The sequence below is a fragment of the Sceloporus occidentalis genome, unplaced genomic scaffold (genome assembly GCF_023333645.1).
Source record: "Sceloporus occidentalis isolate IW3139 unplaced genomic scaffold, rSceOcc1.0.p SCAF_6, whole genome shotgun sequence".
Taxonomy (NCBI): Eukaryota; Metazoa; Chordata; class Lepidosauria; order Squamata; family Phrynosomatidae; genus Sceloporus; species Sceloporus occidentalis.
In genome coordinates, this window is record NW_028316986.1 from 77,603,316 (window position 1) to 77,628,586 (window position 25,271).

The window sequence follows — 25,271 nt, forward strand, 5'->3', positions numbered from 1 at the left end:
TGTGGCTGACATCTTCAGAGAATTCTCTGAAGATGCCAGCCACAGATGCTGGCGAAATGTCAGAAATAAACTCTTCTAGAACATGGTCACACAGCCCGAAAAACCCACAAAAAACTATGGATGCTGGCCATGAAAGCCTTCGACTTCACAATAATTGTTAATGTTCTGTGTAACTTGCATGGATCTGATACAAAAGAAATTGAAACACATTAGAAAACACTGTAAACTACAATTCTGAAATCTGGGCAAGTGCCTACAACTCAAGGTGTTCCAGGAGATCTTTCCTTATAATGGGGGTGGGGTGAGAGATTTATACTGTTGCTAGCCCTGGGTTTTCACTTGGGAAACAGGATGTATGCACAAAATTTATCAATTTAATTAATTTATATCCCATTTTTCTCCCAGCATGGGATTCACGTGGACTATTAAATCAGGACTTTGCATATTCTAAAGAAGATTTAATCAGAAATAAAAGATACCAAAGCCAAATCAATTGCTAATGCATCTTCTCAAGATATACTGTAGCTGAATTATGTTTTTCTCCCTTAAATCTTAACCTTTCTTTTTAATTAAAGAGGAGGCTGTGTACACCAGGACATAGGATAATATAACTGACAAAATCTCAAATCTTGATCATCCAAGTTCTGGTTAGGTAGCATTGATTTTCTGTCTCATTAGAAGTGAGTTTGCTCTGATGCATGCCATTTAAATTCATTTTACACAGTTGCCTAATATGAATTGGCAAGGCTAAGTTAAAGTAGCTTTTTGAGTCTAAAGAGGAATCTGGTTTTTTTAGGAAGAGCTCTTATGGATTAGCAAAACAGAAATCCATACTTTCCACAATGGCCTCTTCTTTCAGTTTACTATTTGACCCTGAAGACTTGAAAACCAATTTATAAAACAAAACAACACACACACACACACACACCCCTCTGGCTAATGTGAGTTCTCCAGTAAATCTCACACAGAGGGGGTTATTGGTGAATGTTTTATTTTCTTTCAGTGCCATAAAAATTATGTATTTTCACAATTGTAAATGCAAGTAAACTCTTACTGTAAAATTAATTATTTAGACCTGGCATTTATAATTTTAATAATATACTAACAATACTACTAACACTGTGTCTGCAGAGCAAATCTGAAAGGCTGACAAAGATGGCACCTAGATGATCAAAAATTTTCAGCAACTACAAACCATATAGTGAAAATCTATTCTGAAAATTCTAACAGCTTGTCTTAATTTTTCAGGACTGACAGCAAATTTCTGAATATTTCATATTATCAAGACCAGGTTTGATTATTTCCCTGTATTCTTAGAAAAAATACTGAGATTTGAGATTCACAACTGGACAGTGTGGGCAATAATCAAACAAGGAATTAACTGTGAAATGTAACTGAATATTTTGAAAATGGGTGGTGGAAAGCATTCTCACAGTGATGTAATCTAATGAAAATAACTGGAGGAGGGAAATTGTAGGAGGAAAAGGTGGTTAATTAGAAAACTGTTTTCTGCATTTTGGCTAATTTCATGCTGGATAATTCAGGTTTCATACTTCTTGGCAGAGGAATTAGCAAGTTGTCCTGCCTTATATAACTGTCTCAATTTTGATATTATGCCACCTTTTGTAAGCTCTATTATTAACTTTTCTCATGGCTTGTGAAGTCAATCTCTTGTCAAAAATGGATTGTTTTATTTCGTGGGAGAGGCTTAATGTGATTATTAACAACAACACAACCATGGGAATATCTGTGTTTCATAGTACTGCTCCTAGACATCGATGACAAAAAATGGAGGAAGAGGAATGTAATGAGGCAGAAAAACACAAGATTTAATTCATTTTCAGCCGATGGAGATCTTCATTTCCCTCTCAAGCATGAAGGAAAAAGAGCCATGCCACAAGCCATGCAGTACAGGTGACATGCAGACTTTAAAAATCATATTTGACAGAGTTAGTAAAAATGAAAAGAAAGGTGCTTTCCAGATGCAAGTATTATGCTTGATCTGCAGGGGTTTCAGTAGCCAAATGGCATAGAACATTAGGGGGGGGGGGAATCTGTCATGTTCCCACAGCAAGTCCAGTTTTCATCACTACCTACCCGTATTGGTCAGGCTGATGCATCATGGGAGCCTGAGCGCTGCCATAGTTGGGATGCTGTGAAGAAAACATGGGGCGTCCGCCAGCCCCAGACTGGCTGGGATAAGCAGGTGACCTAATGTATGGTGGCCTAAAGCAGAACAGAAGAACAGCTTCTTTGCATTTGTATTAGACCACAAGCATGAACCACCTTGTCAACTACAATCCTTCTATACAGAAGCATGTAGGGCCCTCACTGTTGAGCAAACAGCCACATAAGTTTCTGTCTGTTAGGAACCCAAGTGAAAAATGCTACATTTTCAAACCTCTGGGATTAATAAGGATTCATTCAATATGCTATTTATAATTTTCTTTTGTAAAGATCTAATGACTGCACAATCATCCTATAACCATTAGATTAATAGAGGGGCACTGCACAAGGGGTGGATTTAGAAATGTTGTATTTTGATTAAGGAAAGGTAGATAATGAAAACTAAGTCCATAAAATGCCTATGAAATTTACATTTTTAGTGAGAAAGCAAACAATTATTTGTTTATTTTTCAATCAAGTGCATTATGCAAAATCTATAATGAAAATTACAACCATGCACTTCAATTTATTGACAATTAGCTTTTTAAATTAAAAGTATTCTCTTTGTACACTCCTTTTTATTTTGTACAATACTGGTTTCTCAAAACAAGAGCATTAACTGGGTCTACCTAATTTCATGGGTGCCTATCTTATTTCTCTGAGAGATAGTGGGTGTTTATCCTATTATGCTGACACATATAACCATTACTGACTCTCTTAACAGTAAAAACAATATATGGATCCCTGAAATAATAAAACCAAGTATCAGCACTCTAAAAACATATTATTTCCTTTCTGATAATCATGGTATTACATTCATTTCTAGTATAATAAATTCATGGTAATGTGTCAGTGTTTTTTTTAAATCCAACTACATACAATTTCTGGATATTAATATGTATGCGATCTATGCAAGTTCATAATATACACATGCATATTAACAGTTTCAATATTTTGCAAATAATCATGAAATACCGTTTCCTCCTATAAAAACACCAGTTTAATTAACTACACAGAAATATACACATAGGCCATGATTCCAAATAAGATGATGTGTATATGTTTCTCATAGGTGCTTACAGAAAATGAGAGATCCATGGAGGGCACACAGAATGTCCGTAAATCCTCAGAACAGCAGGCACAGACTGGAACTCACTAATCCTATTTATTCTCTTCAGGGTTCTGGAAATATTACTCCAGAGAAAGTAGCATGTGGATATTAGGGCTGGTGGGTAAATTTGTGGTCAAATCTCAAAAGGTGAGGAAAAGGCTCCCTATATTGCAGAGATCTCAAGACTAGATATTAATAATCCAACTGAAACCCTATCTTGCTCCCAGGATAGTAAATATAAATTACGCATTCTGACCAGCTTTAAAATTGGCACACATTCCATTTGCCATGTGGATTCTGATAAATGTTCTCAAAATGTCAAATGAGAACTATGAGTCCAATACTACTGCTTCCCTCCCCTTCTTTTCCCCATCAATTTATCCTACTACTGGAGTATATTTAAATGTATCTTCTGAAAACTTGAAGGGCTAACCACAGGTAATTTTCCTTTTTCTATCACTTTAAAACCGTACAATTAGCTGTTCTTAAATTTTTTATTTACAGACACACACCCCACCCCTGGTTTCTAAAACAGTCAGCTGCTACTGTTTTCATTTTGGTTTCTTTCAACCCATTATTCAATTCTCTTTTTGCACAAACCTCTTTATTTTGTAAACATGTATATTGTTATAGGTTTCATAGCCTTTCCCCTGGATGCATACCTGCTCTGGGCGGAGTTTGCAGCCGCCTGCATCACTGCTGCAGCTGCCTCTTGTGCCTTACGGTTCACAGTTGGCATGGGTGGTCCCATCCCTGGGCCTCCCTGCTGAGACATCCCTGGAGAACTTGGGGCCATACTGCTCATATTTCCAGGAAACGGTCTGCTCTGCATTCCAGATGATGGCATTCGTCCCAGAGGTATAGTACCACAAGGCTGGCCTGGCCCCTGTCCATGCATCTGGCTGCTGGCATTGATACCCATACCTGGTCCTGGGCCACTGTAACTTGTGTTGGTCACTCCAGAGTACGATGGCTGTCTGGAGTAGTTTCCTAAACAGAACAATATAGAAGAGGAACATAAGGCTACAACTTTTCATTCAGTGAAACCTCTTGCCAGAAAATTATTATCCAATAACACAATTCAGGTCTTGCAAGATTTAAGTGTGTGTGTGTGTGTGTTTGTAGAATATCTTTTTATTATCAGATTAATATCTGCTTAGTACTGGATCCAGATCTAGATTTCTACAAGTGGTCTTTGCCTCCCTAGGTAGCTTGGTGGTGGAACATGGAAACAAAGCACAACTTCTATCTCCTCACCCTGAACATGAGGAGCCTGCCTGAAAGAGTGGAAAAAAGCAGAACCAGCATGGGATGAAAGGAAGAGAACGCTTAAGAAGATATAGCTGGGGTAGGTACAGTACAGCGGAGGTCTGAGTGGTAAATCTTCCCATACATCTTATTGTAAGAAACAGAGAACAGAATGGATATATTTCATGCCTTTTTGTCACTGAGTGTCTGTGTAATTGTTTTGCATGAAAGTGTAGATATAACTTGGCCAGAATTTCCTGTCAGCCCCTGCACTGTTGACTGAGTTATGCATTACAAGCTCTCTGTTGTGTCTTTGAAGAAAATTAAGCAACACTGTATGCTTTCACCTAAAACACAGTACATTGCATTTCCACCAAGTGGTTACATGGAAACACTACTATCCAGAATTAGCTGTTTTCTAAACGTTAAATTTTCTTAACTCATACTTCCAGAACATTGCTGCTCCATCAGGGCATAGACAGGTAAACAACAATTTCTAGTACAATGGATAAATAATTTCCCCAACAGTCTCTGTTATTGGATTCCACTCCACCCCCTTCTCCAGTGCTTTTCCAATAGAAAACCCCATGGCCACAATAAAAATTCACTGTAATACACTACAGGATTTTTTTTAATGTTCCTTCTATGCCTACAGACATCTTCAAGAATCACGTTTTATTTTTATACAACTCTATTTGTTAAAGACAAAAACAAGCATTCCCAATTATGTTCTATTCCACTGATGTTTTATGTACAACAGCCATTTTTTTCCTGTGGTTTATTTGCTTACTAGATGTAACTTGTCTTTTCTCCTGAAAAAGTTTCCCCACTCCTACTAAATCACTGCACAACAAAGAGCATTCAGATGACCACAGGAAATATACAAATATACAATTACACAGAATATACAAGTTTTCTTATCTGTACCTGGTTTACCAAAAATTTCTTCTGATAAACATAGACCGATTTAATAAATATATTTTGCTGGCATAGTTTTGAACTATATATTATATTTTTAGATGCCTTTGTTTGAGAACATGGGCAATTCAAAATAATATTTTATTAGATATAACCACATTCAGACTGAAAGCATGTTTTTCAGACATGATATGAGAAACTGCTTCCCCCCTCCAGTTTCTTTATATAAAATGGATAGTGTATGCTGAATGCTGAACACAAAAGTAATATATTACTACTCACAGTACAGATGACTTATGGAAGATATCAAATATATATTGTTTTGATTTTTACACAGTTTTGTGGCTTCAGGCAAGAAAATTTATGTCAGTAATAGGACAAAGAAGTCCCACCTTGACTCTGGGCTTTGCAACTGATATCTCAGAGGGGAACATCTGTCTCAAACAACCAGATTTTGGAAATTTACTTTTTTGGTAAAAAATGAAAAACGGGTTGCACTGGCTGAAGAATTCTGGATACTGTAAGCCTAAAGTTTAACTTTCCCAAGCTCTGGAAACAATTCATATCTTATTGTATAATTAATGAGCAACAGGTTAGCACTGGCAGAACAAGGTTGCATCATGCAATGCTAACTCTGATACATTTAAATTCGAACATTTAAGTTACAGTTACTTTCAGTTTCCCTTGTTTGGGCCAAGGGTCTAGTAAGAATAATATAGAAAGCACCCACAAACACAGGAAAAATCCTCTGTATGGAAAGAATAGGCTAGGATGACAGGAACACAATAACCATGCAGAAGAAAAAAAGAATGTAGATTTTTTCTCAACACCTAAATAAACAAATACAAGCAACAAATGAGACTGAAAGCCAGGAATGAGAAATACAAACTTATTTCCATGTTTCTCTAATAGATTAGTAATTTGCTGGCAAAGGCTTTGACAGCAAACAGATGGATGCACCATTAGATACAATGAATGCAGCAGATGCTGAGCCAGTCCCCATCAGCTGGACATGTCAGGCAGCCAAGTGCAAGAAGCCCACACTTTTCAAGTGGGTACTGGTTGGCGCAGCAGCCTTAGAACATTAACAAGCAGCCCATTTTCTTTTCAGCCAATGGATTTCAGATTCCAACTCATTTCTGCAAATTAGAATCAAGTCCAGGAGTTTTGGAGCCTCACATAGAGGAGGAAGGAAAGTTGCAAGCAAACTGGAATTAGAATAGAGGACAGAAGATATGAAAGATATGGAAGACAACAGATGTATTGATACCCTCTACCAGGGACCTGCTAAAAGAAAAAGTTTTTGAAGTTCTTGATGTGCTCATGCCTAGGTAACTCATTTTCATACATTCAGCAGACCTGTGTGACAAGGATCAAATTCAGAAAGGCAACTGAAGTTACTTTAACTCTGGTGCTCCAGGGGTTTTGTGCTTTGATTCCCAGAAGTCTCAGCCACCTTAAGCAATGGTCAAGGATTCTGGGAGTTGAAGGCAGGTTACAGACCGCCCGTTTGGGGCGGCCTTTCCCCGCTGTATTGGGGCCTCAGCTGCCAGAACGGCAGCCTCCAAGGCCACGATAGGCAGCTTCCCTGCGGCCTGGAAAGGGGTGTCCTTGGGGCTTGAAGCCTCATTTGGAGGTGGCGCGTTTGTGACGTCGTAATGGCGGCGCCCATGTGCATAGGGCGCCGCCATTTTGTGCGTGCTCTGCGCATGCTAGGGTTGGGGGCGTCCAGAAAGGACACCCCTTTCTAACCCTGGTACGCGTGGAGTGCGTACTGTTAGGCCCGTGTGTAATGGGCCGAAGTCTAAAACATCTGGAGAAACAGAGTTTGGGAACCACTGCTGTACAGTGTATATAAACTTTTTTTCTCTCTCTATTATAAATTTATATATTTATGTACAGTACATTGTACACCTATTTTGACCAACTCTATTTTCTTGCCTGTTCTTTGTACTTCATTTTTAGGCAGTTAGGAAAAATAAATACAGTCCTCCCTCCGTTCATGCAGTCTTCGGACTTGTGCCCCTCGCTTACATGCGAGGGATGAACGGAGGGGGAAAGAATAGGGCGCATGCCTGTGGCACACCCCCGCACCTATATTCAAGCCAAGGGGGCTTGAATATAAGCAAAACTCCATTTTCATGAGGAGGTCCTGAATGGATCCTCCGTGAAAAAGGAGGGGCAACTGAATTATTATATAAACCAAAAAATGAACCTTACAAAAGGAATGTTAATGCTACAAAGCACTGATTCTAGGGAATAGAATTCTTGTGAATTCTTCTGCATTCTTGTAAGATGGCTAGCTGCAGAGACTGTCCACTTGCTAACAAAGTGCATATTTCTAGATGTTAAAATAAGAAAAGCACATTATTGCTACAAATTGGCCAAAATTATGTTAGGAACAAACAAATACAATGTATATTAGAGACATGTGCATGCTATGTATGCAGAGCCAAACAAACATACAAACAAACAAACAAACATACATCACTATTGCACAATGAATGTATTTTGCTTATAGTGGTCTATGTGTAGTTCATATTTCCAACCTTGTCAGCAAGTTGCTCACTGTCATTATGGTTGAGCATCCTATACTTTGAACTGTGGTTGAGCATCCTATACTTTGCTCTGTGGTTGTGCACTGTGTAGTGCATTGTGCAATGGCACCTAGTTATTAACATGTGTCACATAATGTTGTTATTCTGCACAGGGGTTGGATAGTGCTCATGTAGCATATGTCCACATGCAGATATTTAAGCTATGTTAAGGGGATGTTAAGAGCCTAAATATGCTAAAAGCATAAGATTCCATTTGATGTTGAAAGCTAAGCAGGGTCAGCCCGGATTAGTATTTGGATGGGAGTCTGTCAATGAATAATGTTCTGTAGGTTATATTTCAGAAGAAGGAACTAGCAAAACCATCTCTGGGTATTCCTTGCCTAAGAAAACACTATGAAATACAAAAGATCTCCATAAGTCAACAGGTTACTTGAAAGCATATCCACATGTAAGGGGGCACTGGACTGGGATCATTATATGTTTAAAATGAGTGTAAGCTACTTAATGCTTCATAAATTAAATATACAATTTGAATGGTACATGTATATGTACATCATGATAAGTACAGTGGGTCCTCAATGTCCTCTGGGGTTTGGTTTCAGGATGTCTTGTGGATAACAAAATCCATGGTTGCTCAGTCAAGTCCCATTATGTACAATAGCATACCTTATATAAAATGGCACAATAAAATCAGGGTTTGCTTTTTGATTTCTTAATATGTGTGTGTGTGTGAGATTATTTTCAAACTATCGTTGGCTGAATCTGTGGATGCAGAATCCATGGATATGGAGGTCTGATTTTATCATTTTTTAAAGTGAAACAAATCATGCCAAAAAAGAAAGTAATTTTCACAGCAACTTATTTAATGTACCTTTAGAATATGATCACCAAAGGGAGCAGAATATACTTCACATACATTACAACTTTAGCACATGACACAAAAATATATTTGTGATATGGTATTTCAGTTCAGACCTATCCCCGCACATTAACAAATTAATGTTTTTGGGCCCGTTACAGACCGCCCAAAGGGGGCGGTCTCGGGCCGCTGCCGGTTGCAGCGCAAAGGAGTCGCAGTAACCAAACTGCGCGACTCCTCCGTGCTGCAAAGAAGGAGCGCGAAAATCACGCTCCTTCCAGCAACCCAGAAGAGACTCCGCAAGTGCCAAAGCGCGCACTTGCGGCGTCACTTCCGGGCCGTGATGTGCAGACGCAGAGTGTCTGCTACGTCAAAATGGAGGCGGCCGTGTAGAACGGCCGCCGCCATTTGTTACAGACTCTGTCCGTAACAAGGTAAGGGGCGTCTGGAAGAGACGCCCCTTTTTCAAAATGTAACCCGCCATAATATCCATTCTTGATTCAGGGTCAGAAAGGCATTACACAGGCATTTGCAGCATAAAGTGGGAGAATGAGGAAGAAGACATCTAAGTAAGAAAAATATCTGGCATGTTACCTAGAAACTATGCTTTGCCTTAAAATCTCAACAATTTCAGTAAAGTTAGAAGCTGTTATTAGTAAATTGAAAAATTTATTGTGGTTTTTAAAGTTATTTTATATGGTTTTATTAACATGGATATAGCCCAGCTATGGACAATAAGGTGGAATGTAAGTCTGATTAATTAATAAATAATAAATAAAGCCTAGTGGTTGCTTTGTCTTCCTTACAGCATGATCAACTACTGGTAGTTATAGCAGACCTGCATCCACACTGCAAAAATAATCCAGTTTGATACCACTTTAACTGCTGTGGCTCAATGCTATGGAAATCTGGGAACTATAGTTTTGTGCGATATTTAGCTTTCTCTGTCAGGGAGCTCTGGTGCCACAAACTACCATTCCCAAAATTCCCTAGCATTGAGCCATGGAAGTTAATGTAGTGTCAAACTGGAGTATTCCTGCAGTGTGGATGCAGCCCAAGTTATAAGGTCCTAGATTTTACAAATCAAGAAATTGGCTTTTGTAAACCAAAAAGGCTTTTGTCAGCTGGAAAACTAATCCTTAAACTGCTGCCAAACAATAGCGTACCTAAGTCACAGTTCAGAAAACAGAAGCAAAGAGATAGATGAACTTTTACAAAGAAGAGGCACTGGCAGGATTTTAAGGACAACTAAAGTTTTGAAGTCTTATCCTTCCATCCCCATCACCAGGATATCAATGAAAAGAACATGTAATATAGATTTACATGGAGACAGAAGAGTTTGTAAAAGAAGGGGAATAAATAATTTACATAGTACTGTTGAGATCCATTTTATCATGTTTGAATAGGGGCACGTGTCTTTTCTACGACATGTATGCAAACATGACAGGACAGAAAACAGCCACATGCAAACATCACATTACAGGGGAAAACTCAAGTAACAGAAGAGGCACAACACAAAGCTAGGAACATTGTAAGAATTCTTTCCAATGAAATTAAAAATACAAGGTGCAACAATTATCATGTGTATTTAATAAGGCATTATGTTTTATGCTAAAAACCCTGGAAACATGTAGGAACAGCTTTTATCCTAACCCTAGTAGCATGGTAAAAAACAACAACAATCCAGGCTTGGGAAGTGCTCTACCTTAAAAGTGGCTTCAATAATTTTAAAAATAAAATAAAATAAATTCCATGCAAATATTATGAGATATGAATATTCAAGTTCAACATACACAAACACATGGTGTGTAACCATATCACCTCATTCAATTTGGGCTTTAGAAAACTGGAGTAAAAAAAAATTGGGATGAGGCATAAACATTTAATTTCACTCAGCTTTCATAGCATGACAGATGATCAACGCTTAGTACAGATGTTGCAACTCAACTATGGTTTGGTCACGGGGACCATGATTTGCCATATCCCCTTCTCCTCCTGCCTCTTGTTTGCTGTTATATCTAAATAGGGCCACTAAAGGTTATCACAAGCCATGATAATAGCTACCACAAGCTTCATGTTTGTCAGGTTTTTAAATTCTGTTTTAGATGTAAGCCATGAGTTATGATATAATCCCAAACTTCTTGGGATTATGGAGTTCCCAACCATAATTCCCAAACAGCATGTGCTGTGGTCAAGAACAATGAGGGTACTGCTCCAACAAAATGTGGTGATCCAAGTTGGGGAACCACCATTTTATTGCAACTACACTTTTCATATACTGTAACAACAAACTATAGCCATTGTGATCAAGGAGATAGGAAGGTATAATAAGGAAAGTGTGTCAGCCTAAGGTTATGATTTCAAAACTCTGCCAGTACCTGTATACTAAAATATATTAAAAATACAGGTGTACTGAAATCTGCCAAGAAATGGCAGCATGGCAACAATGTTACCCTAATATTGTCCTTGAAACTCTTTCTCCCTTCAGTAAAATTCAACTGTCTAGACTGGAGTCTTTCTTTTCTGTGGAGAATTTCATCTGGGAAGATGAGCAGTTGGATGGTAGGAGTGAAAATCAGAAGTCAGAGGAACAACCTTTATGCTAGGGAAGCACTATATTTCTTTCAGAATGAAAGGGTGATTGCTAATGAACTAAGAAAGCAAACCATCCATGCTTGCACAAAAGAGGCAACCTCGTTCAAAGAAAATTTCTCTTTCAGGATACTATCGGTTTATAGTCACATGGATTTAAGCCAGGCCTATTTCCTAAGTGCATTAGTTGTGACTACTGCTCCGTGTGAAACATCTGCCACATTGTGGAAGGTTCCTCTCTACCACTGCCAATTTATCATACATGGATATTAAGAACTAAGCGAATGCTTATTATCCACTAGTTCTTGAATACACAGAAGCTTCTTGTTACCTAAAAATACTAAAAATTTCTCACCTAAAGACTGCCAACTGGCTGCATAGCAAATATGAAATCAGTTCACTTTATGCTAAAAGACTGTTAGACCATGTTTGTTTAAATGAGGCTGATTTGCACTCCTGCGTCATCTGTTCTTCAAAATTCCTAGCCAATGAGGGCAAGTTCATCACAAAAATTAAGAATATCTTCACTCACAATGGATATGGCTTTAATTTCAGTTAGTATCCTGATGATAATTATTCAGCAGAATAAACCACTGTCTTATAAAACAGATTAAATATTGATTAAAATTGATGTTAATGTTTCTATTTAACAATGATGAGTTCATTGGTTCATTATTTTACCTTGTGGCCCATACTGGCTCATCTGAGTTCCATAAGTACCACTGGAATTACTCTGTGCAAAGCCACCAATTCCAGAATGCATCTGGCCTCCAGGGGAAGGATGTGGGGACATGGAAGGTCCAGATTGTTGAGATGCATACTGAGACAACTGAGGATTTCTCTGGATGCCTGCCATGAAACCTAAAGAAAAACAAATACAACAGAGGGACAGATTAAGGGTTTTCATACCAATGACTTCAATATTTATTTTGTTTAAAGCTGTTTTTCCCACATTCCATTATAAATGGAGAGCTGAAACAAGAGAGTTACAAAGGCCTTTAATTTCAAAGTGGGCCACTGTGAATACATTGGTAATAAGGTGGTTTGGATTGTACTCCAAATGAAAATAAACTCAAAAAGCTAATACTAAATGAACAATTTAATATTAAAATTAAAATGAGATGACAAAAATATGAAATTAGTTACAGGGCTGTTTTCACAAGGATGTTTGCTATATAACCTTTATAAATAAAGGTTAATAATAATAATAATAATAATAATAATAATAATAGTTTACAAAAATGGTAGAAGCAGCATCCAAGATATCTGACCAATGTTTAAGGATATGAATATTTGTAAAAATACTTAATTAACTAGTGGTCGCTGGTAATTCCATAAAAATCATCCTTGCCTTCTTGTTCTTTACTGTTCAGAGTAAGAACTGGGAGCCATCACATTTGCCTGTGCCATAGCACCTGGCCACAAAGATCACAGTTATGGTAAGTTAACAACCAACATTTATAGTGCAAAAAAATAAAATAAGCAACAGGATTATTTTATCTATCTCAATTTATGGTTTCATTTTGCAGAGGAGAACCAAGGCAGGTATCTTTGATCTTCATTCAGTTTGGGTGCTTGTTTTTCACCTTGATCCTGAGGAGACTGTTTTGGGAAGGAGAGTTTTTAAGTGGCACGAGCACAGATTCAATTGGACTCTTTCTGAAGGTAGAGCCAGGCAGTTCTTAGCTGCTTCAAAGAAGAAAGAGAAGACTGCAGGATCAGCCTAAGTGGCACATTCCAGTAGAACCACTGTTGCTCAAAAACAACACAATGGTTGGTGTGTGCTGCTTTCAGCTCAATCTGCCTCCTGCCTTTTTTAGTTTAGAGTTACAACAGCAACCCTGTCATGGAGAAAATTACTCTTCACAAAACTCTTCAGTGGGGAACTAGTACTAGAAGCACTTATGTTACAGTGTATTGGTTCTGTAAAGAATGTCCTTGGAATTGTACACCCAAAACCAGCACTGTCTTACTAAGGACATATGCAGGCAAGTATTTGTGTCACACTTCATCTTGTTTCATTTTTGTCCTTCCCTCCCCTAGAATACATCTTCATGTTTGTTGCAGACATATGCTTTCTTCTCCCAATAAATGTTGAATTTGTACTACTGTCCCAGTGGAGAGGTGTAATTTTACTTTCCCACCATTAATTTCTTTGGGGATTGAAATGTACAGATGGAAGACAGGGTTGGAGAATGAAATGTAAAGGAAACAGGAGGCACACTAAGCAATTAAAAACAGAAACAGAAAACAGAAGCATGTCTTAAAAGAGAGAAGTATGTTTGTATGTTCAAGTACAGGGGGAGAAAAGTATTCAGAAATACAAGAGCTACCGTAATCTAATATTCCAGTACAGTACCTAACAAATAAGCCAATTTTAACACTTCTTATTGATCCCTTCTAAAAAAAACCCTGAGCCTCAGTACACAACAGCTGCCTCTCCCAAACCAGCAGCATCAAATATGAGGTGGCTAAAGCTATTTTAGTGTCTATACTATTACTTGGAATAGAGATATAGGAATTAAATTGATAAAAACCTCCAAATCAGTATAATCAGGACAATGATATGAAGTTGGTAATAGACTCTGTTCACTTCAGATAATGAAATGAAGTATCCAGTCAGACTGCATGAAAAGGATCCACTGAACTCATATGCTGAGGGCCATTTTGATTATTGAACTTGCTGTCAAAGAACAAAAAGTAATTTTAAATATAAGAGGAGAGAGTTATAAAGGAAGAAAAAGTAATTTTAAATATAAGAGGAGAGAGTTACAAAAGCGGTGTAAATCCCAAAGAGGAGGTTGTCTCCCCAAGATTCAAGGGGCATGGAATAATATTTATAATATATGGAACAAACCATTGACAAAACACTCTCTTTAAAGATTTGCATGAGCAGCAGTCTCAGTGGATGGACTGAAACATTACAAAATCAATTGGAACAGAATCAAAGAAGCAGTGGAAACTAAAAGCAGGATGCTCTCTTAACTAGCTTCTGATAACACATCATCTTCCACTTCACAAAATGTCAAATACTGAATTTTAAAAGCAGTGGGGGGAAGGGAACTATAAATGTCTCTGCAAAGAAACCAGGTTAATGCAAGTCCTGATTCATCACAGTTAATTTGACAAACAATCCCTCTGCTTTCCAGTTTTCCTGTTCTGGTGAGCAGTTTCATTAGCTAATATATACTGTAAGCTATTTCAGTGAGCATTTCTCAGTGACAGCAAAGGACTGGAGGTTCGTTGGGTCACAATAACATACAACATACTTTTGTTTGCTTTCCCAACCATTTATTTTCATGTTTGCATCTGCTGTTGTGCATAGAATGATTGGCATGTTTCTTTACACCAGTTCAACAAAAGATGCTTCTTTACTGCTTGGGTGAAATAAGAGTTATGCCACCCATCACCTTTGGAAATTTGTCTCTCATTCCAAAGGCTGCTGATGCCAATTTACTTTCTCTCAAAGGTGCCAAGTTTCTAGTGAGAAGAGAAGTGTGTTCCATTTCTTGTAGATTTTAAAACCCTCCATGTTTAAATTCTGTATACTGTCTTTAGTGTTTATTTGTTTTCCCATATCTCTTCACAAACTGAATTGCTTTGGCGAAGGCAGAAAATAATGACCTAGCTAAAGCTTTAACCCAGACCCCCTAGTGTTCTACCAGCTGTGCTATTAAGTTAAGTGGCTGAATCTCTCTCCAGTTCTCTCTCTGATATGACAAAGAAACTCATCTATGTATGGCTGGCAGTGATGTTTAAATTTATCCCCTTCCCTTCTTTACCCTCATCCTGTCTAGCCTTGAAATTAATATAATCTATCATTGATAAATAGGAATCGGGGGAAGGATTAGACAGATCACCCAGATGGTAGCCTGGGAAGAAAAACCCACCCTTTCCTTATGCAAATCTTACCTAATGCTGTCTCATATACACATCACAGTGATGTACAAAGGGCACAGTTGTCAAGACGTGACTGGCATTTGTCACTACAATGTAGGATGCAAATAAATTACAGACCATGAAACCTTTAGCCCACTATCCCAAGCACAATAGCTTGCCACCCTGTGCAAATAGAACCAATCATAAAATGCTTCTGAAAACAGACCTGCTTATCTGGACCATCCTCATATCTATTAGAGTATCCCTCAGCCTGCTTCATGGCCACACTGGATTTGGATGGTGGGAGATATATTTTAGCATTGCCAAAAGTCACCAGCTTGGGGAAGGCTGATCTACTGTGTTGCATATATACAACCAAATATATGGGCACACAAAGGTAGAACATTTCTAGAGTTCTTACAGAGGCAAAGGTATTTATTCTCTTGTGCATAGTAGGTGTTCAGAAATAGGAACAGATACATGTTCTCCAACTATCCTAGTTTGGCAGGAGTGGTCCCTGTAAATCCTCTGCTGAACCACAAGGCAGGAGAGCTTGGGATAGATGATAGAAGAGGTGTTGCCTACCTTACTATCCCAAGGGAAACTTGGTCATAGGCTAGACAAAAAGGTCTACACTCCAAGCTATTGTCCTATTCCCAGATTCTCTAAAGAGTAGGAACCTGAACATTCAATAAGAGATAGAAAAAAACTTTCTGTTCCTCTGAGAGATGGGGAATTTCCTCCTGCAGTTGTGGTCCTTTTTGAAGACTTTACAGTGTCCAAAAATGCTAAGAGTCAAATACTTATCATTAATAACTATCAATACCCCACCTTTCCCAAAACTGGGACACAAGGTGACCGAAAAAGCTTGGAGTCCTGAGGGAGGGGCTGAATTCTACACTAAATGATACCTCCGTAAGTGGAAAATATTTTTAATGCATGCCAATCCTCAGAAGTAGGAAAGAGGTGCTCTCAATGATGCTGTGCAGGTGATGCTAAGAAGAGAACTGAGTAGATAGGAATTTGCCTGACTATAGAGCCAATCATATATTATGAGACTTTCTCTGTAATGGGCATTCACTCACTCCTGCTTGTTCTGAACTCTAGATGTTCACAAGATATTGGTTTCTGTGTGAAAGGTTTTGTAAATAATTTCCCCTCCCCCCGCCTTTGCCCTAAAAATATAGGCTATTTTCCCAACACATTTGCATTCTGCCCTTTCTTAGTGTTAGCTAACTCCCCCCTCCCATTATAAGGCACATATTATAGCTTGTAATCCTTTGCTGTTTGGTTTTAAAATAATCTCCCACATGTCAAATAAAACTAGATGACGGATTCAGTACTTTTAAAAAGCTTTCATATAGTAGTAGACCAACCAAGATTACAATGCTTTTGAATTAAGATGTTTACCAACAGCTAGCCTAGAGGAACTAGGGATTACACAGCTCATGCAGGAAACTTGTCCCAGAGTGAGTGACCAAATTCAGTAACTTTATTGCTAGTTACAGGAATATCTACTGTCACTTTCTGAAGTCCTTCAGCATTGTACATTCTGACCTATTTTCTTGCCAAAGCCTAGAGGCTGAAGTTTCAGACATCTAACAAAAATGTGAATAAGTATTTCTACTGAGGTGTCTTACTCTTAGTTATTATATAAAGGCAGGAATATAATCAGATGCTCTTTCCCCAGTCTCAGCAACAATAAAAATAAAATAAAATAATCCTGTTTTAGTTTAGTATATAAAAATTCATCTTTAAGAATATAACTACATTTACCAAAGGAAACCTCCAGTAACCAGCTGCTGGATAACAATATTTGTCTGAGACTTGTTTTTAGGTTTTGATTCAGGTGACATGATTATTTAATTCAAGCCTGTCTTCTGCTGCTGAACAGTTTATGAGGATGGCTTCTTCTCTCAGATATACTCTGTTCCTTTCACTTCTGTTAGCAAAAAAGGCACTATTGCTGTATATTTAGCACATGCCAAAAATATTCAGCTCAATCTAAAGATGAAACTGGCTGATATTCGGTCTGAAGCTGCTGTCCATCAGGTGCTGGAACTGGCATTGAGATTCTCCAAGAACAGAGCAGGTCTGGCACTCTGACATCACTTTTAAAGGCTTGAACCAGAACCAGAAAAGTTGCCCTTTCCCCTTGACATGCATTGTCCAACCAGACCAAAAGTCAGTAGGAAAATGTCTCAAACTGAAAGCATAAATCCCAATTGGAAGAGAAATACCACATATCTCCCAGACTCTCACTGATTAAAATATATTCAAAAGACACAGTTAATTGGTTTGTGGCATGTTAAAGAAATATCATGACTTAGCTCTTTTTGCTTTGTGGCTTTAGTACTTAAGGACAGCTTTCAATTTGTTTCTAACCTGTATAGTGAGGTTTTCAGTAAGAGCCCTATGTTGTAGTGTGTGCCTTCAGGTCATTTCCATCTTGTAGTGACTCTTTGTTGTTGTTCTTCTGTGCTTTCAAGTTGTTTCTGACCTATGGCGACCCTTGGCAAGTTTTCCTTGGTAATTTTCTTCAGAGGAGTTTTGCCATTGCCATCCTCTAAGGCAATGAGAGAGTGTGACTTGCCTAAGGTCACCCAGTGGGTTTACATGGCCAAGCTGGGAGACAAACCCTGGTCTCTAGAGTACTAGTCCAACATTCAAACCACTACACTACGCTGACTCTATGGTGACCCTAAGGTAACCCTATCATGGGGTTTTCTGAGGCTGAGAGTGCAGAACTCATCCAGTAAGTTTAAAATGGTCAAATGGGGAATTGAACTTTGATCTCCAGAGTGGTAGTTCAATGCTCAAACTACTGCACCATGCTGTCTCTCAAGTGTCCTAAGGATTCCTTTATAACATATGCTTGCAGAAATCTGGTTTATATCTAGGACTGGATGGCCCAATTATAAAAACATGCCAAATAAGGTTATAAAATCCTATGAAACTTGGGTCTAGGTTATCAGAAGGATTGTATCTTCCCATATGACACTGCCCAAAAACACTAAGAGGAAAACACTTTTCTCAATTCCACTGCCTTCACAAGAATACTTGGAGGGAATGGAGGAGAGGGATTGCTCTCCTTGTAGAGTCTGAACTCTCTTTCATTGTCAAGTGAAGACCTTTTGACTCCAGCAGATATTTGGGAACTGATTATTTTATATATTGGGTTTTCTGTTTTAGCATGTGTGTTTATGTCCTTCAAGCTGCCTGTCGACTTATGGTGACCCCATAAGGGTTTGCTTAGGCAAGGATTAGTCAGAGGTGATTTTACCAGTTCCTTCCTCTAAAATATAGCCTATACTACCTAGTATTTGTTGGCAGTCTCCCATTCAAGTACTCACCAGGGCTGACCCTGCTTAGCTTCCAAGATCAGACAGGATCTGGTGCCTTTAGGCTATTTAGATACTGTACTGGTTTATCCCAGATGTTCCTAACATCCATGGATCCTGGGATGGGGGGGTCTACAGATAGACCTAAGGGACCTATGAAGTAGGAGTAGAAAAGATTAGGAAGGTCCTAATTGGTTGTATAATTGACCCTTAATAGTTCCCCATCTACAGATGTAGAAATGGGGTCCAACTGTTGCATGATAATGACAAACAATTAAACTGCAAAGTAACCCACAATGGCCATGTCTGGACAATCAAATTCCAATTTAATAAATTGGAATATCAATGAGCTCCATGCACTGGCATGCAGCTGTCTGCTGCCACCATGCTCTTCCCTTTCGGTCAGTAACTATGTCTAATGATTTGCAAACCAGCCAGATTCAGAAACAAACTTTCAAATACAGTGCATCCTTTATGTCCACTGGGGTTTGGTTCACCCCGTAGATATCAAAAGCCATGGATGTTCAAGTCCCATTAAATACAGTGGATAATAAAATGGTGTCCCTTATATTAAATTGCAAAATCAAGGTTTGCTTTTCAGATTTTACATGGTTTTTGAATATTTTCAAGCCATGGATACTTGAATCGGTAGCCACAGATTATGGATAGGGAGGGCTGAGTGCATCATCCAAAGACGGCCTCTGAATCCTGGGTTTGCTTGGAAGCTATTAATCATGTTTCCTAGTTTATATACTATGATAAGCTGTCATTAAACAGGGCTTCATCTTTCCTTTCACCATTTGTATAAAGGAAAAAGCAAAATGGCAACAAAGGGATTGTGTATACCTTCATGAACGTTCTGGATTATGACCAGAAAACAATCACTGGCTCATGGATAAATGTGTGGAAAGGCACCACTGGAAAGAAACATGCTGAAAGTTCTGCAACCATATGTGTAAACCACCCCTAGCTTTCTGATTATATTTTATTTTCCTGCTATGTATGTTTTTAATGATTCTGTATTTTACCAGATTTAATTTGAAGTGTTATGTATGTGTATTTGCTATGCAATAATTTCGATGGCTGAGGATAAGGGGAATATAGAAGTATGAAATGAATCCACATTAAAAAGAAAAAATAATTGCAAGAATACATTTACTCTCTTTTCTCTGCATCAGATTTTAAATCCCCATGTGAAAGAAGAATAGGAGAAAGGGCATCCTTTTAAGATTTAAAAACAATCCATAATACTATTCAAATTGCAATTTGAGTAGGATTTTTCTTACTTTGTCTCTCACTTAAAGATAGTAAATAGATGTCAGGGAAAAGGGATTCTTTATCAAATGTCAATATTAAACCATAATAATATCTGAGTACGATATATGAGAGAAAATTCCCTAAGAGGTACATATGACTTCCAAAGAGATAAATGTGTTTGTGTTTCATTAAATGAAAATAAATGGGTGATGAAGTGACAGGATGTAGATGATGGAAGTAAAGAACTTTAAAAGGAATAAGTAAATCAAGAGCTTGTAGTTACAGAAATTCAGTTTGCTGTTTAGTATGTGTGCGTGGAAAAACACAAAGAGAACATCAAAATGCCAGATCACATCCCATCTGTTTCTGCTTCTTGGTGGATAACAATCTCCAGTGCCAAAAAGCCATTTAAATTTACTACATTGCAGCTACTGATAAATATCACTTCTGTGAAGATCTAATACTAAATAAGAACTTGATTTTGAGATAATGCTCACATGCAGCTGTTTCAAATAGATCAAGGTTTTGCTCAACTCAACACCTGGATTCTATAAGGCTGCAATTTGTTACCCACTGTGATTCTTTGCAATGCCTCCCCCCCTGAACACAGTACTGGAACACCCCCTCTTTCCTCTCCACTCCCATGTAAAACCAAGACACAAAGCAAGATGAAACACTATCACAAGATGCAGCTCGTAAATGATGGGAAGGGGGGGAAAGGCCCTAGAGGAAGAAGGATGAAAAGCTGGATATTGGCAAAGGGTGGCACAGACAAGGGGTTTTCGGAAGCTCTCATGATGGGTACCTTCCATGCAGATCTGACAGTCACAGAATGGTGCCATGAAACTGCCTCCAGCAATGGAATACATTTTCTAGCACATCACAGCAACTGCAATGGCATCAATTCTACTTGCAATCCATGTCCAAACAGGGAGAAAAAAAGTTCTCAGTGGTCCTATTTCAGCACATTTCAAGGACTAATTAAATCCTCATTACTTTCTTCTAATTATTCCAGAGCTCTGGGATTTTACTGAGCAAGTCTCTGATGGTGCACCAGATGAAAAGGGTTAAATAACCTGTGTTGATTTTGAAACTCCAGACCTATTCCAGACCTTTAGCATATCATCAGCATTATCATGAATATTTAACTACATACTGCTGTGAAAATTATAATGGAAGAACAATTAGAAGTTTTTTTTTAATTAATCCTGACCCATATACATTTGCCTTAATAAATAAGGGCTTTTAAAGCATCCCCCACACAAGAGTATATGCCAGAATAACAGCATGAGAGCATGTAATGTTTCCATTAGATTCTGTGTTTTTAGCTGTTTCCTCTCTGCTGTTTTAATTTGAGGATGATGAACCAGGGCATACTTATTTCAAACCAAAAAGTGCACTCAGGATGCCAAACAAATGGGTGCTTGGGGAGCTCTCTTAGAATACAGAAGAAAATATTTAGCCACTTTTCATTAATCTTTTAATAAAAGATTTTATATTTTCTATTTTAGTCTAACAGAGAGATCACATAATAGATAAATAGTATTTCAATATTTTTATAGCTTACCTGACAAACCAGCATCCAGACCACAGACCTTATAGGTTAAACCAGTGGTGGATAACACATGATAAGCACACCTTATTAACTTGAAGATCCCTCTGATGCCAAATTTTGGAAATACAACAGCTTGTATACAACATTTGTCCAAAATTCTGTTTTGTGATAGTGACATATATTATACTCTTAGGCTTAAAAACACACAGCTGGCTGCTAAGCAGTCATGGTAAACCCAAAAATAAAATAAAATAAAATAAAATAAATAAAATAAAACATTTTCAGAAAGAAATAACTATAAACATAATAGATTGTTTGTGTGGCTTGAACTCAAGAACTGTGTTCAATTGTGGTCTTAAATAGTAAAAACATTCTACAGAGAATGTGACTAAGAACCAAGAGTGCTGAGATCTTTTCAATAAACACATTAGTGGTCTTTTGTTCCATCAGTTCATTCATTTCTCTGAACAAGGACAGAAATGTTACACAAAGTGCTAGAAGGAACAAAAACACTGACTGAAATTGGAGGGTCACTTGATGTTTTTAGCTGGAAACGTTTAGATTGGTAAGTCAAGTGTTTAAATTACTGTAACAGATGCCTGCGGATCAGGTGTCTTCAGCAGGAACGATTTTCTGCTTGGGTTTTTATCAGTAAATGACAAGCACCTTCCCTTTGAGCCCTTGTGCTTTCCCTTCTTCTGTTCAGTGGAAAACAGTTCAAGCAAGCAAAAGAATCAACTAATGTAACAGCCTTTTAAAAAGGTGAAGTTTTCCATTTCAAAGAAGTTTCTAATCAATGACAGGGCACAAAAGGGAATGCACGCATGTTTATATGCGCACTTCTCAGACCTTACAGAAGCTTTGGGGAAACGTGCTCTGCAAAAAATCAATATGACCTCACTGGTTACAAATTTCATATCTGCTGCATGAAACAAATGGACATTTTAAACAAGCTAGGTCACAAAGATTAGCTGTAGCATGACAGGAGCTTCAATAAATATTCTGAATAAAAAGGCAAGTCTGTTGAGGAGAAACAGTGGAAGAATTTTTTAGAAACAAAATGGCAGCAGGCTTGTGCCAACAGAGCAATTTGAAGATTAGAGTCTAAATTCTCAAACTGCAGGTCACAATAAATTATTCATTAAAAAAAAAATCCAACCATTTTTATTTGGCCTTGTGATTAAAAGTTGGATGCTTTTCTCCCCTGCATTTCATCAGATTCTTCATGAGGCAATGAAGACACTGATGTTCAGCTCCAATCAGTGACCTCAGCTGGAAACGTTCCCAAGGGCAGATAAATGCACAGCAAAAAGAGATTTAAGCCCTAGAACTTGGAGTCTTCTTGCAGCCCAGAATTTAATACTACAGGAAAAATATTCCCCCTTCATTTAGCCCAGTAGTTCTGACATGATTTAGGTACCGTGGCTGAACCCAAAGCCACAGTTAACTGGCGGTATATTTTTGCACCTCCAGCAAAGATATTTGCATTTTGTAAGATGTGATAAGGAACACCTATAACTATAGTTTGTGGGTGAGATCAGATGATTCATAGTGAACTTGTTAAGCCAGCAATCAGTTCTCTTCAATAGAGTCATTGAGATATATGATTCAAGGTAGATTCCAAGGAGGGGGTGGAGAAGGGATTGCCCACATGCTAAGAAAGATCTAAGTACAAACATAAGAAACCCCCAGCCTCTATTTCTTGACATAGAGAAAACATACCATACATACTGGACTGTAAGTTGACCTCCTGTACAAGTTGAGGGCAGGTTTTGGGGCCAAAATTATGGATTTTGATATGATCCAAGGATACATTGAATGTAAAACCTAGGGGCATGTAACAAAGGATCCAAAGAATGAAGCAAAGGAAAACAATGCCCAAGAACTTCAAAATTTCAGCAGGCATAACTTTTTATGCTCATGCAAAAGGCTTGATGGATGAGAGAGCTGGGGCAGTGTTTCCAGGACAGATTGTACTCTTCTCTTTCTGACAATAATGGAGTGTGTACTTTATCCCATCTTTGACTGCAGCAACAAATGCATGTGAAACTAGTACCTTGCTCCAAATAACATGGAATATAGAAAAGAACCCACACATTCCCTCTCTTTCTAATCCTTTAAAAATTGCTGATTAGCAATACACGCTCATATACTAATTCACAGAATCTCACTTTGCATTGTAGGAATAAAGACTCTGTTCCTCTAAGATCATGTTGAACACATTTGAACTGCAGTGTGAAAGGCATTTTGAGACAAAAGGGACAGAAATTCATTTTCAGCCTACCCACTCCAATCTGCTTTAATTTTATAGGAAAAGAAAATTTATGGGTTATCACAAAAAGCATATGAATTTATCAACATTTTGAAACGGTGGGAAAATTGCTGGTTGCAAAACAGTTTAACATGCTTATCCTTCAGAGACCAAATTCTAAGTCAGATATTTATAAATAATGTTTCCTGTGTCCAGGCCTTTTTTTGAAGACCACTGGGAATCTAGCAAGATCCTCTGATAACAAATGTTTTTAGAACACTGAGCTCTTTATTTTAACTAAGTTTTGTAGATACCTCTTTTTCATTTACTGTCCCCACAGAAAATAGTTTCATATAGAACTTTTGCTAATAAATGATTAAAAGTTGGATTTCCTTGTTGAAAGAACACACAAGCAAATATCACCCCTCTTTTATCAGCCTTCAATGCAATGCTACTTATCTTCTAACACATACCTCGGTCCTGGGGCATCGGGGACTGGCTCAAAGCAGGATGGGATCCAGATTCTGACTGGCTACCAGGAGTCTGGGATGGCATCTGGCTACCTGTAACATATATAGATAGATAAAATAAATAACTTGCTCCCAGTGAAGCAAAATATGGTGTAGGAAAACATAACTGAAACATTTTCTCTGAATGTAAATTCCATTGTGTCCAGTTGGGCTTACTCCTGGGAAACCATGCACAAGACTGTTCTGTAAATGACCAAAATGTGCTGTGTCCTTCCCAGAGACAATGCAATAGGTTTAGCCTTTTTACAACCATTTCTTCATTTATATATTTATTTATTACTTGGAGCCCAAGAAAAAAGCATGCATAAACATATTTAACAACAGGCATGCTGAGACGTTCAATTTTGTACTGAGCCTGTTCCCAACATCACTGACATGATCCAATTTGCAGTTGCAAATCTCCTGACACATATTTTTGTGAGGCAGTTTAACAAATCCAAGTCTGCTGAACAGTGGGACTCATCCTGTCGAGCTTTATCTGGCCTCCAGCCAGCAATGGACAGCTGCCAACAACAGAACCAAAGATAAATTTCATCTGTGTTGTTTGAAACAAAACAAAACAATCTACCACTGAATCAATAGATTGAATGTTATCTCAGAGTCAAATTTAACAGAGCAGTAAAACTAATGTGTATATAATGCCTGTGGCATGAACTGTGTCATCCAAAGAAGAGCTTAAATCATAACTTACACTATCCAAAACTAGCATGTGAACTGACTGAGAAAGGAATCCAAATAATGTTTAACCAAAGGAAAATGTGACTTCACAGATGGCATCACAAGCACATCACAAGTTGATTTACATCTCGACCTGAATATTTACATAGCTATAGGCAATGATGCAGACAGAATTGCTTGCATCAACAGTAGCTGTATCACTATCTATGTGAGGTCAAATTACACATGACACTAGATGCCTCTTTTAATTCTGTGATTCAGATTCTTTTTCAACCCCCCACCCCACTAACCCAAAAAGAGTGGCAGATCTATTCAACACAGGAAGTGG

At 38.0% G+C, this 25,271-nt stretch overlaps 1 protein-coding gene across 7 annotated transcripts in view; it reads right to left on the reverse strand.

Moving 5' to 3' along the window:
• LOC149310975 (AT-rich interactive domain-containing protein 1B-like) overlaps positions 1-25,271 on the reverse strand; it is a 488,779-nt gene that overhangs the window by 95,206 nt on the left and 368,302 nt on the right. For 4 of the 7 annotated variants that reach the window (XM_089530136.1, XM_089530139.1, XM_089530137.1 and 1 more), the window contains exons 7-10: positions 24,209-24,298; positions 12,134-12,313; positions 3,940-4,267; positions 2,098-2,226 (exon numbers count right to left, since the gene is read on the reverse strand). In XM_089530136.1, coding sequence (XP_089386262.1) covers positions 2,098-2,226; positions 3,940-4,267; positions 12,134-12,313; positions 24,209-24,298 — 727 coding nt within the window. The remainder of the gene's footprint in view (positions 1-2,097; positions 2,227-3,939; positions 4,268-12,133; positions 12,314-24,208; positions 24,299-25,271) is intronic. The other 3 variants (XM_089530142.1, XM_089530140.1, XM_089530138.1) reach the window with 1 other exon arrangement.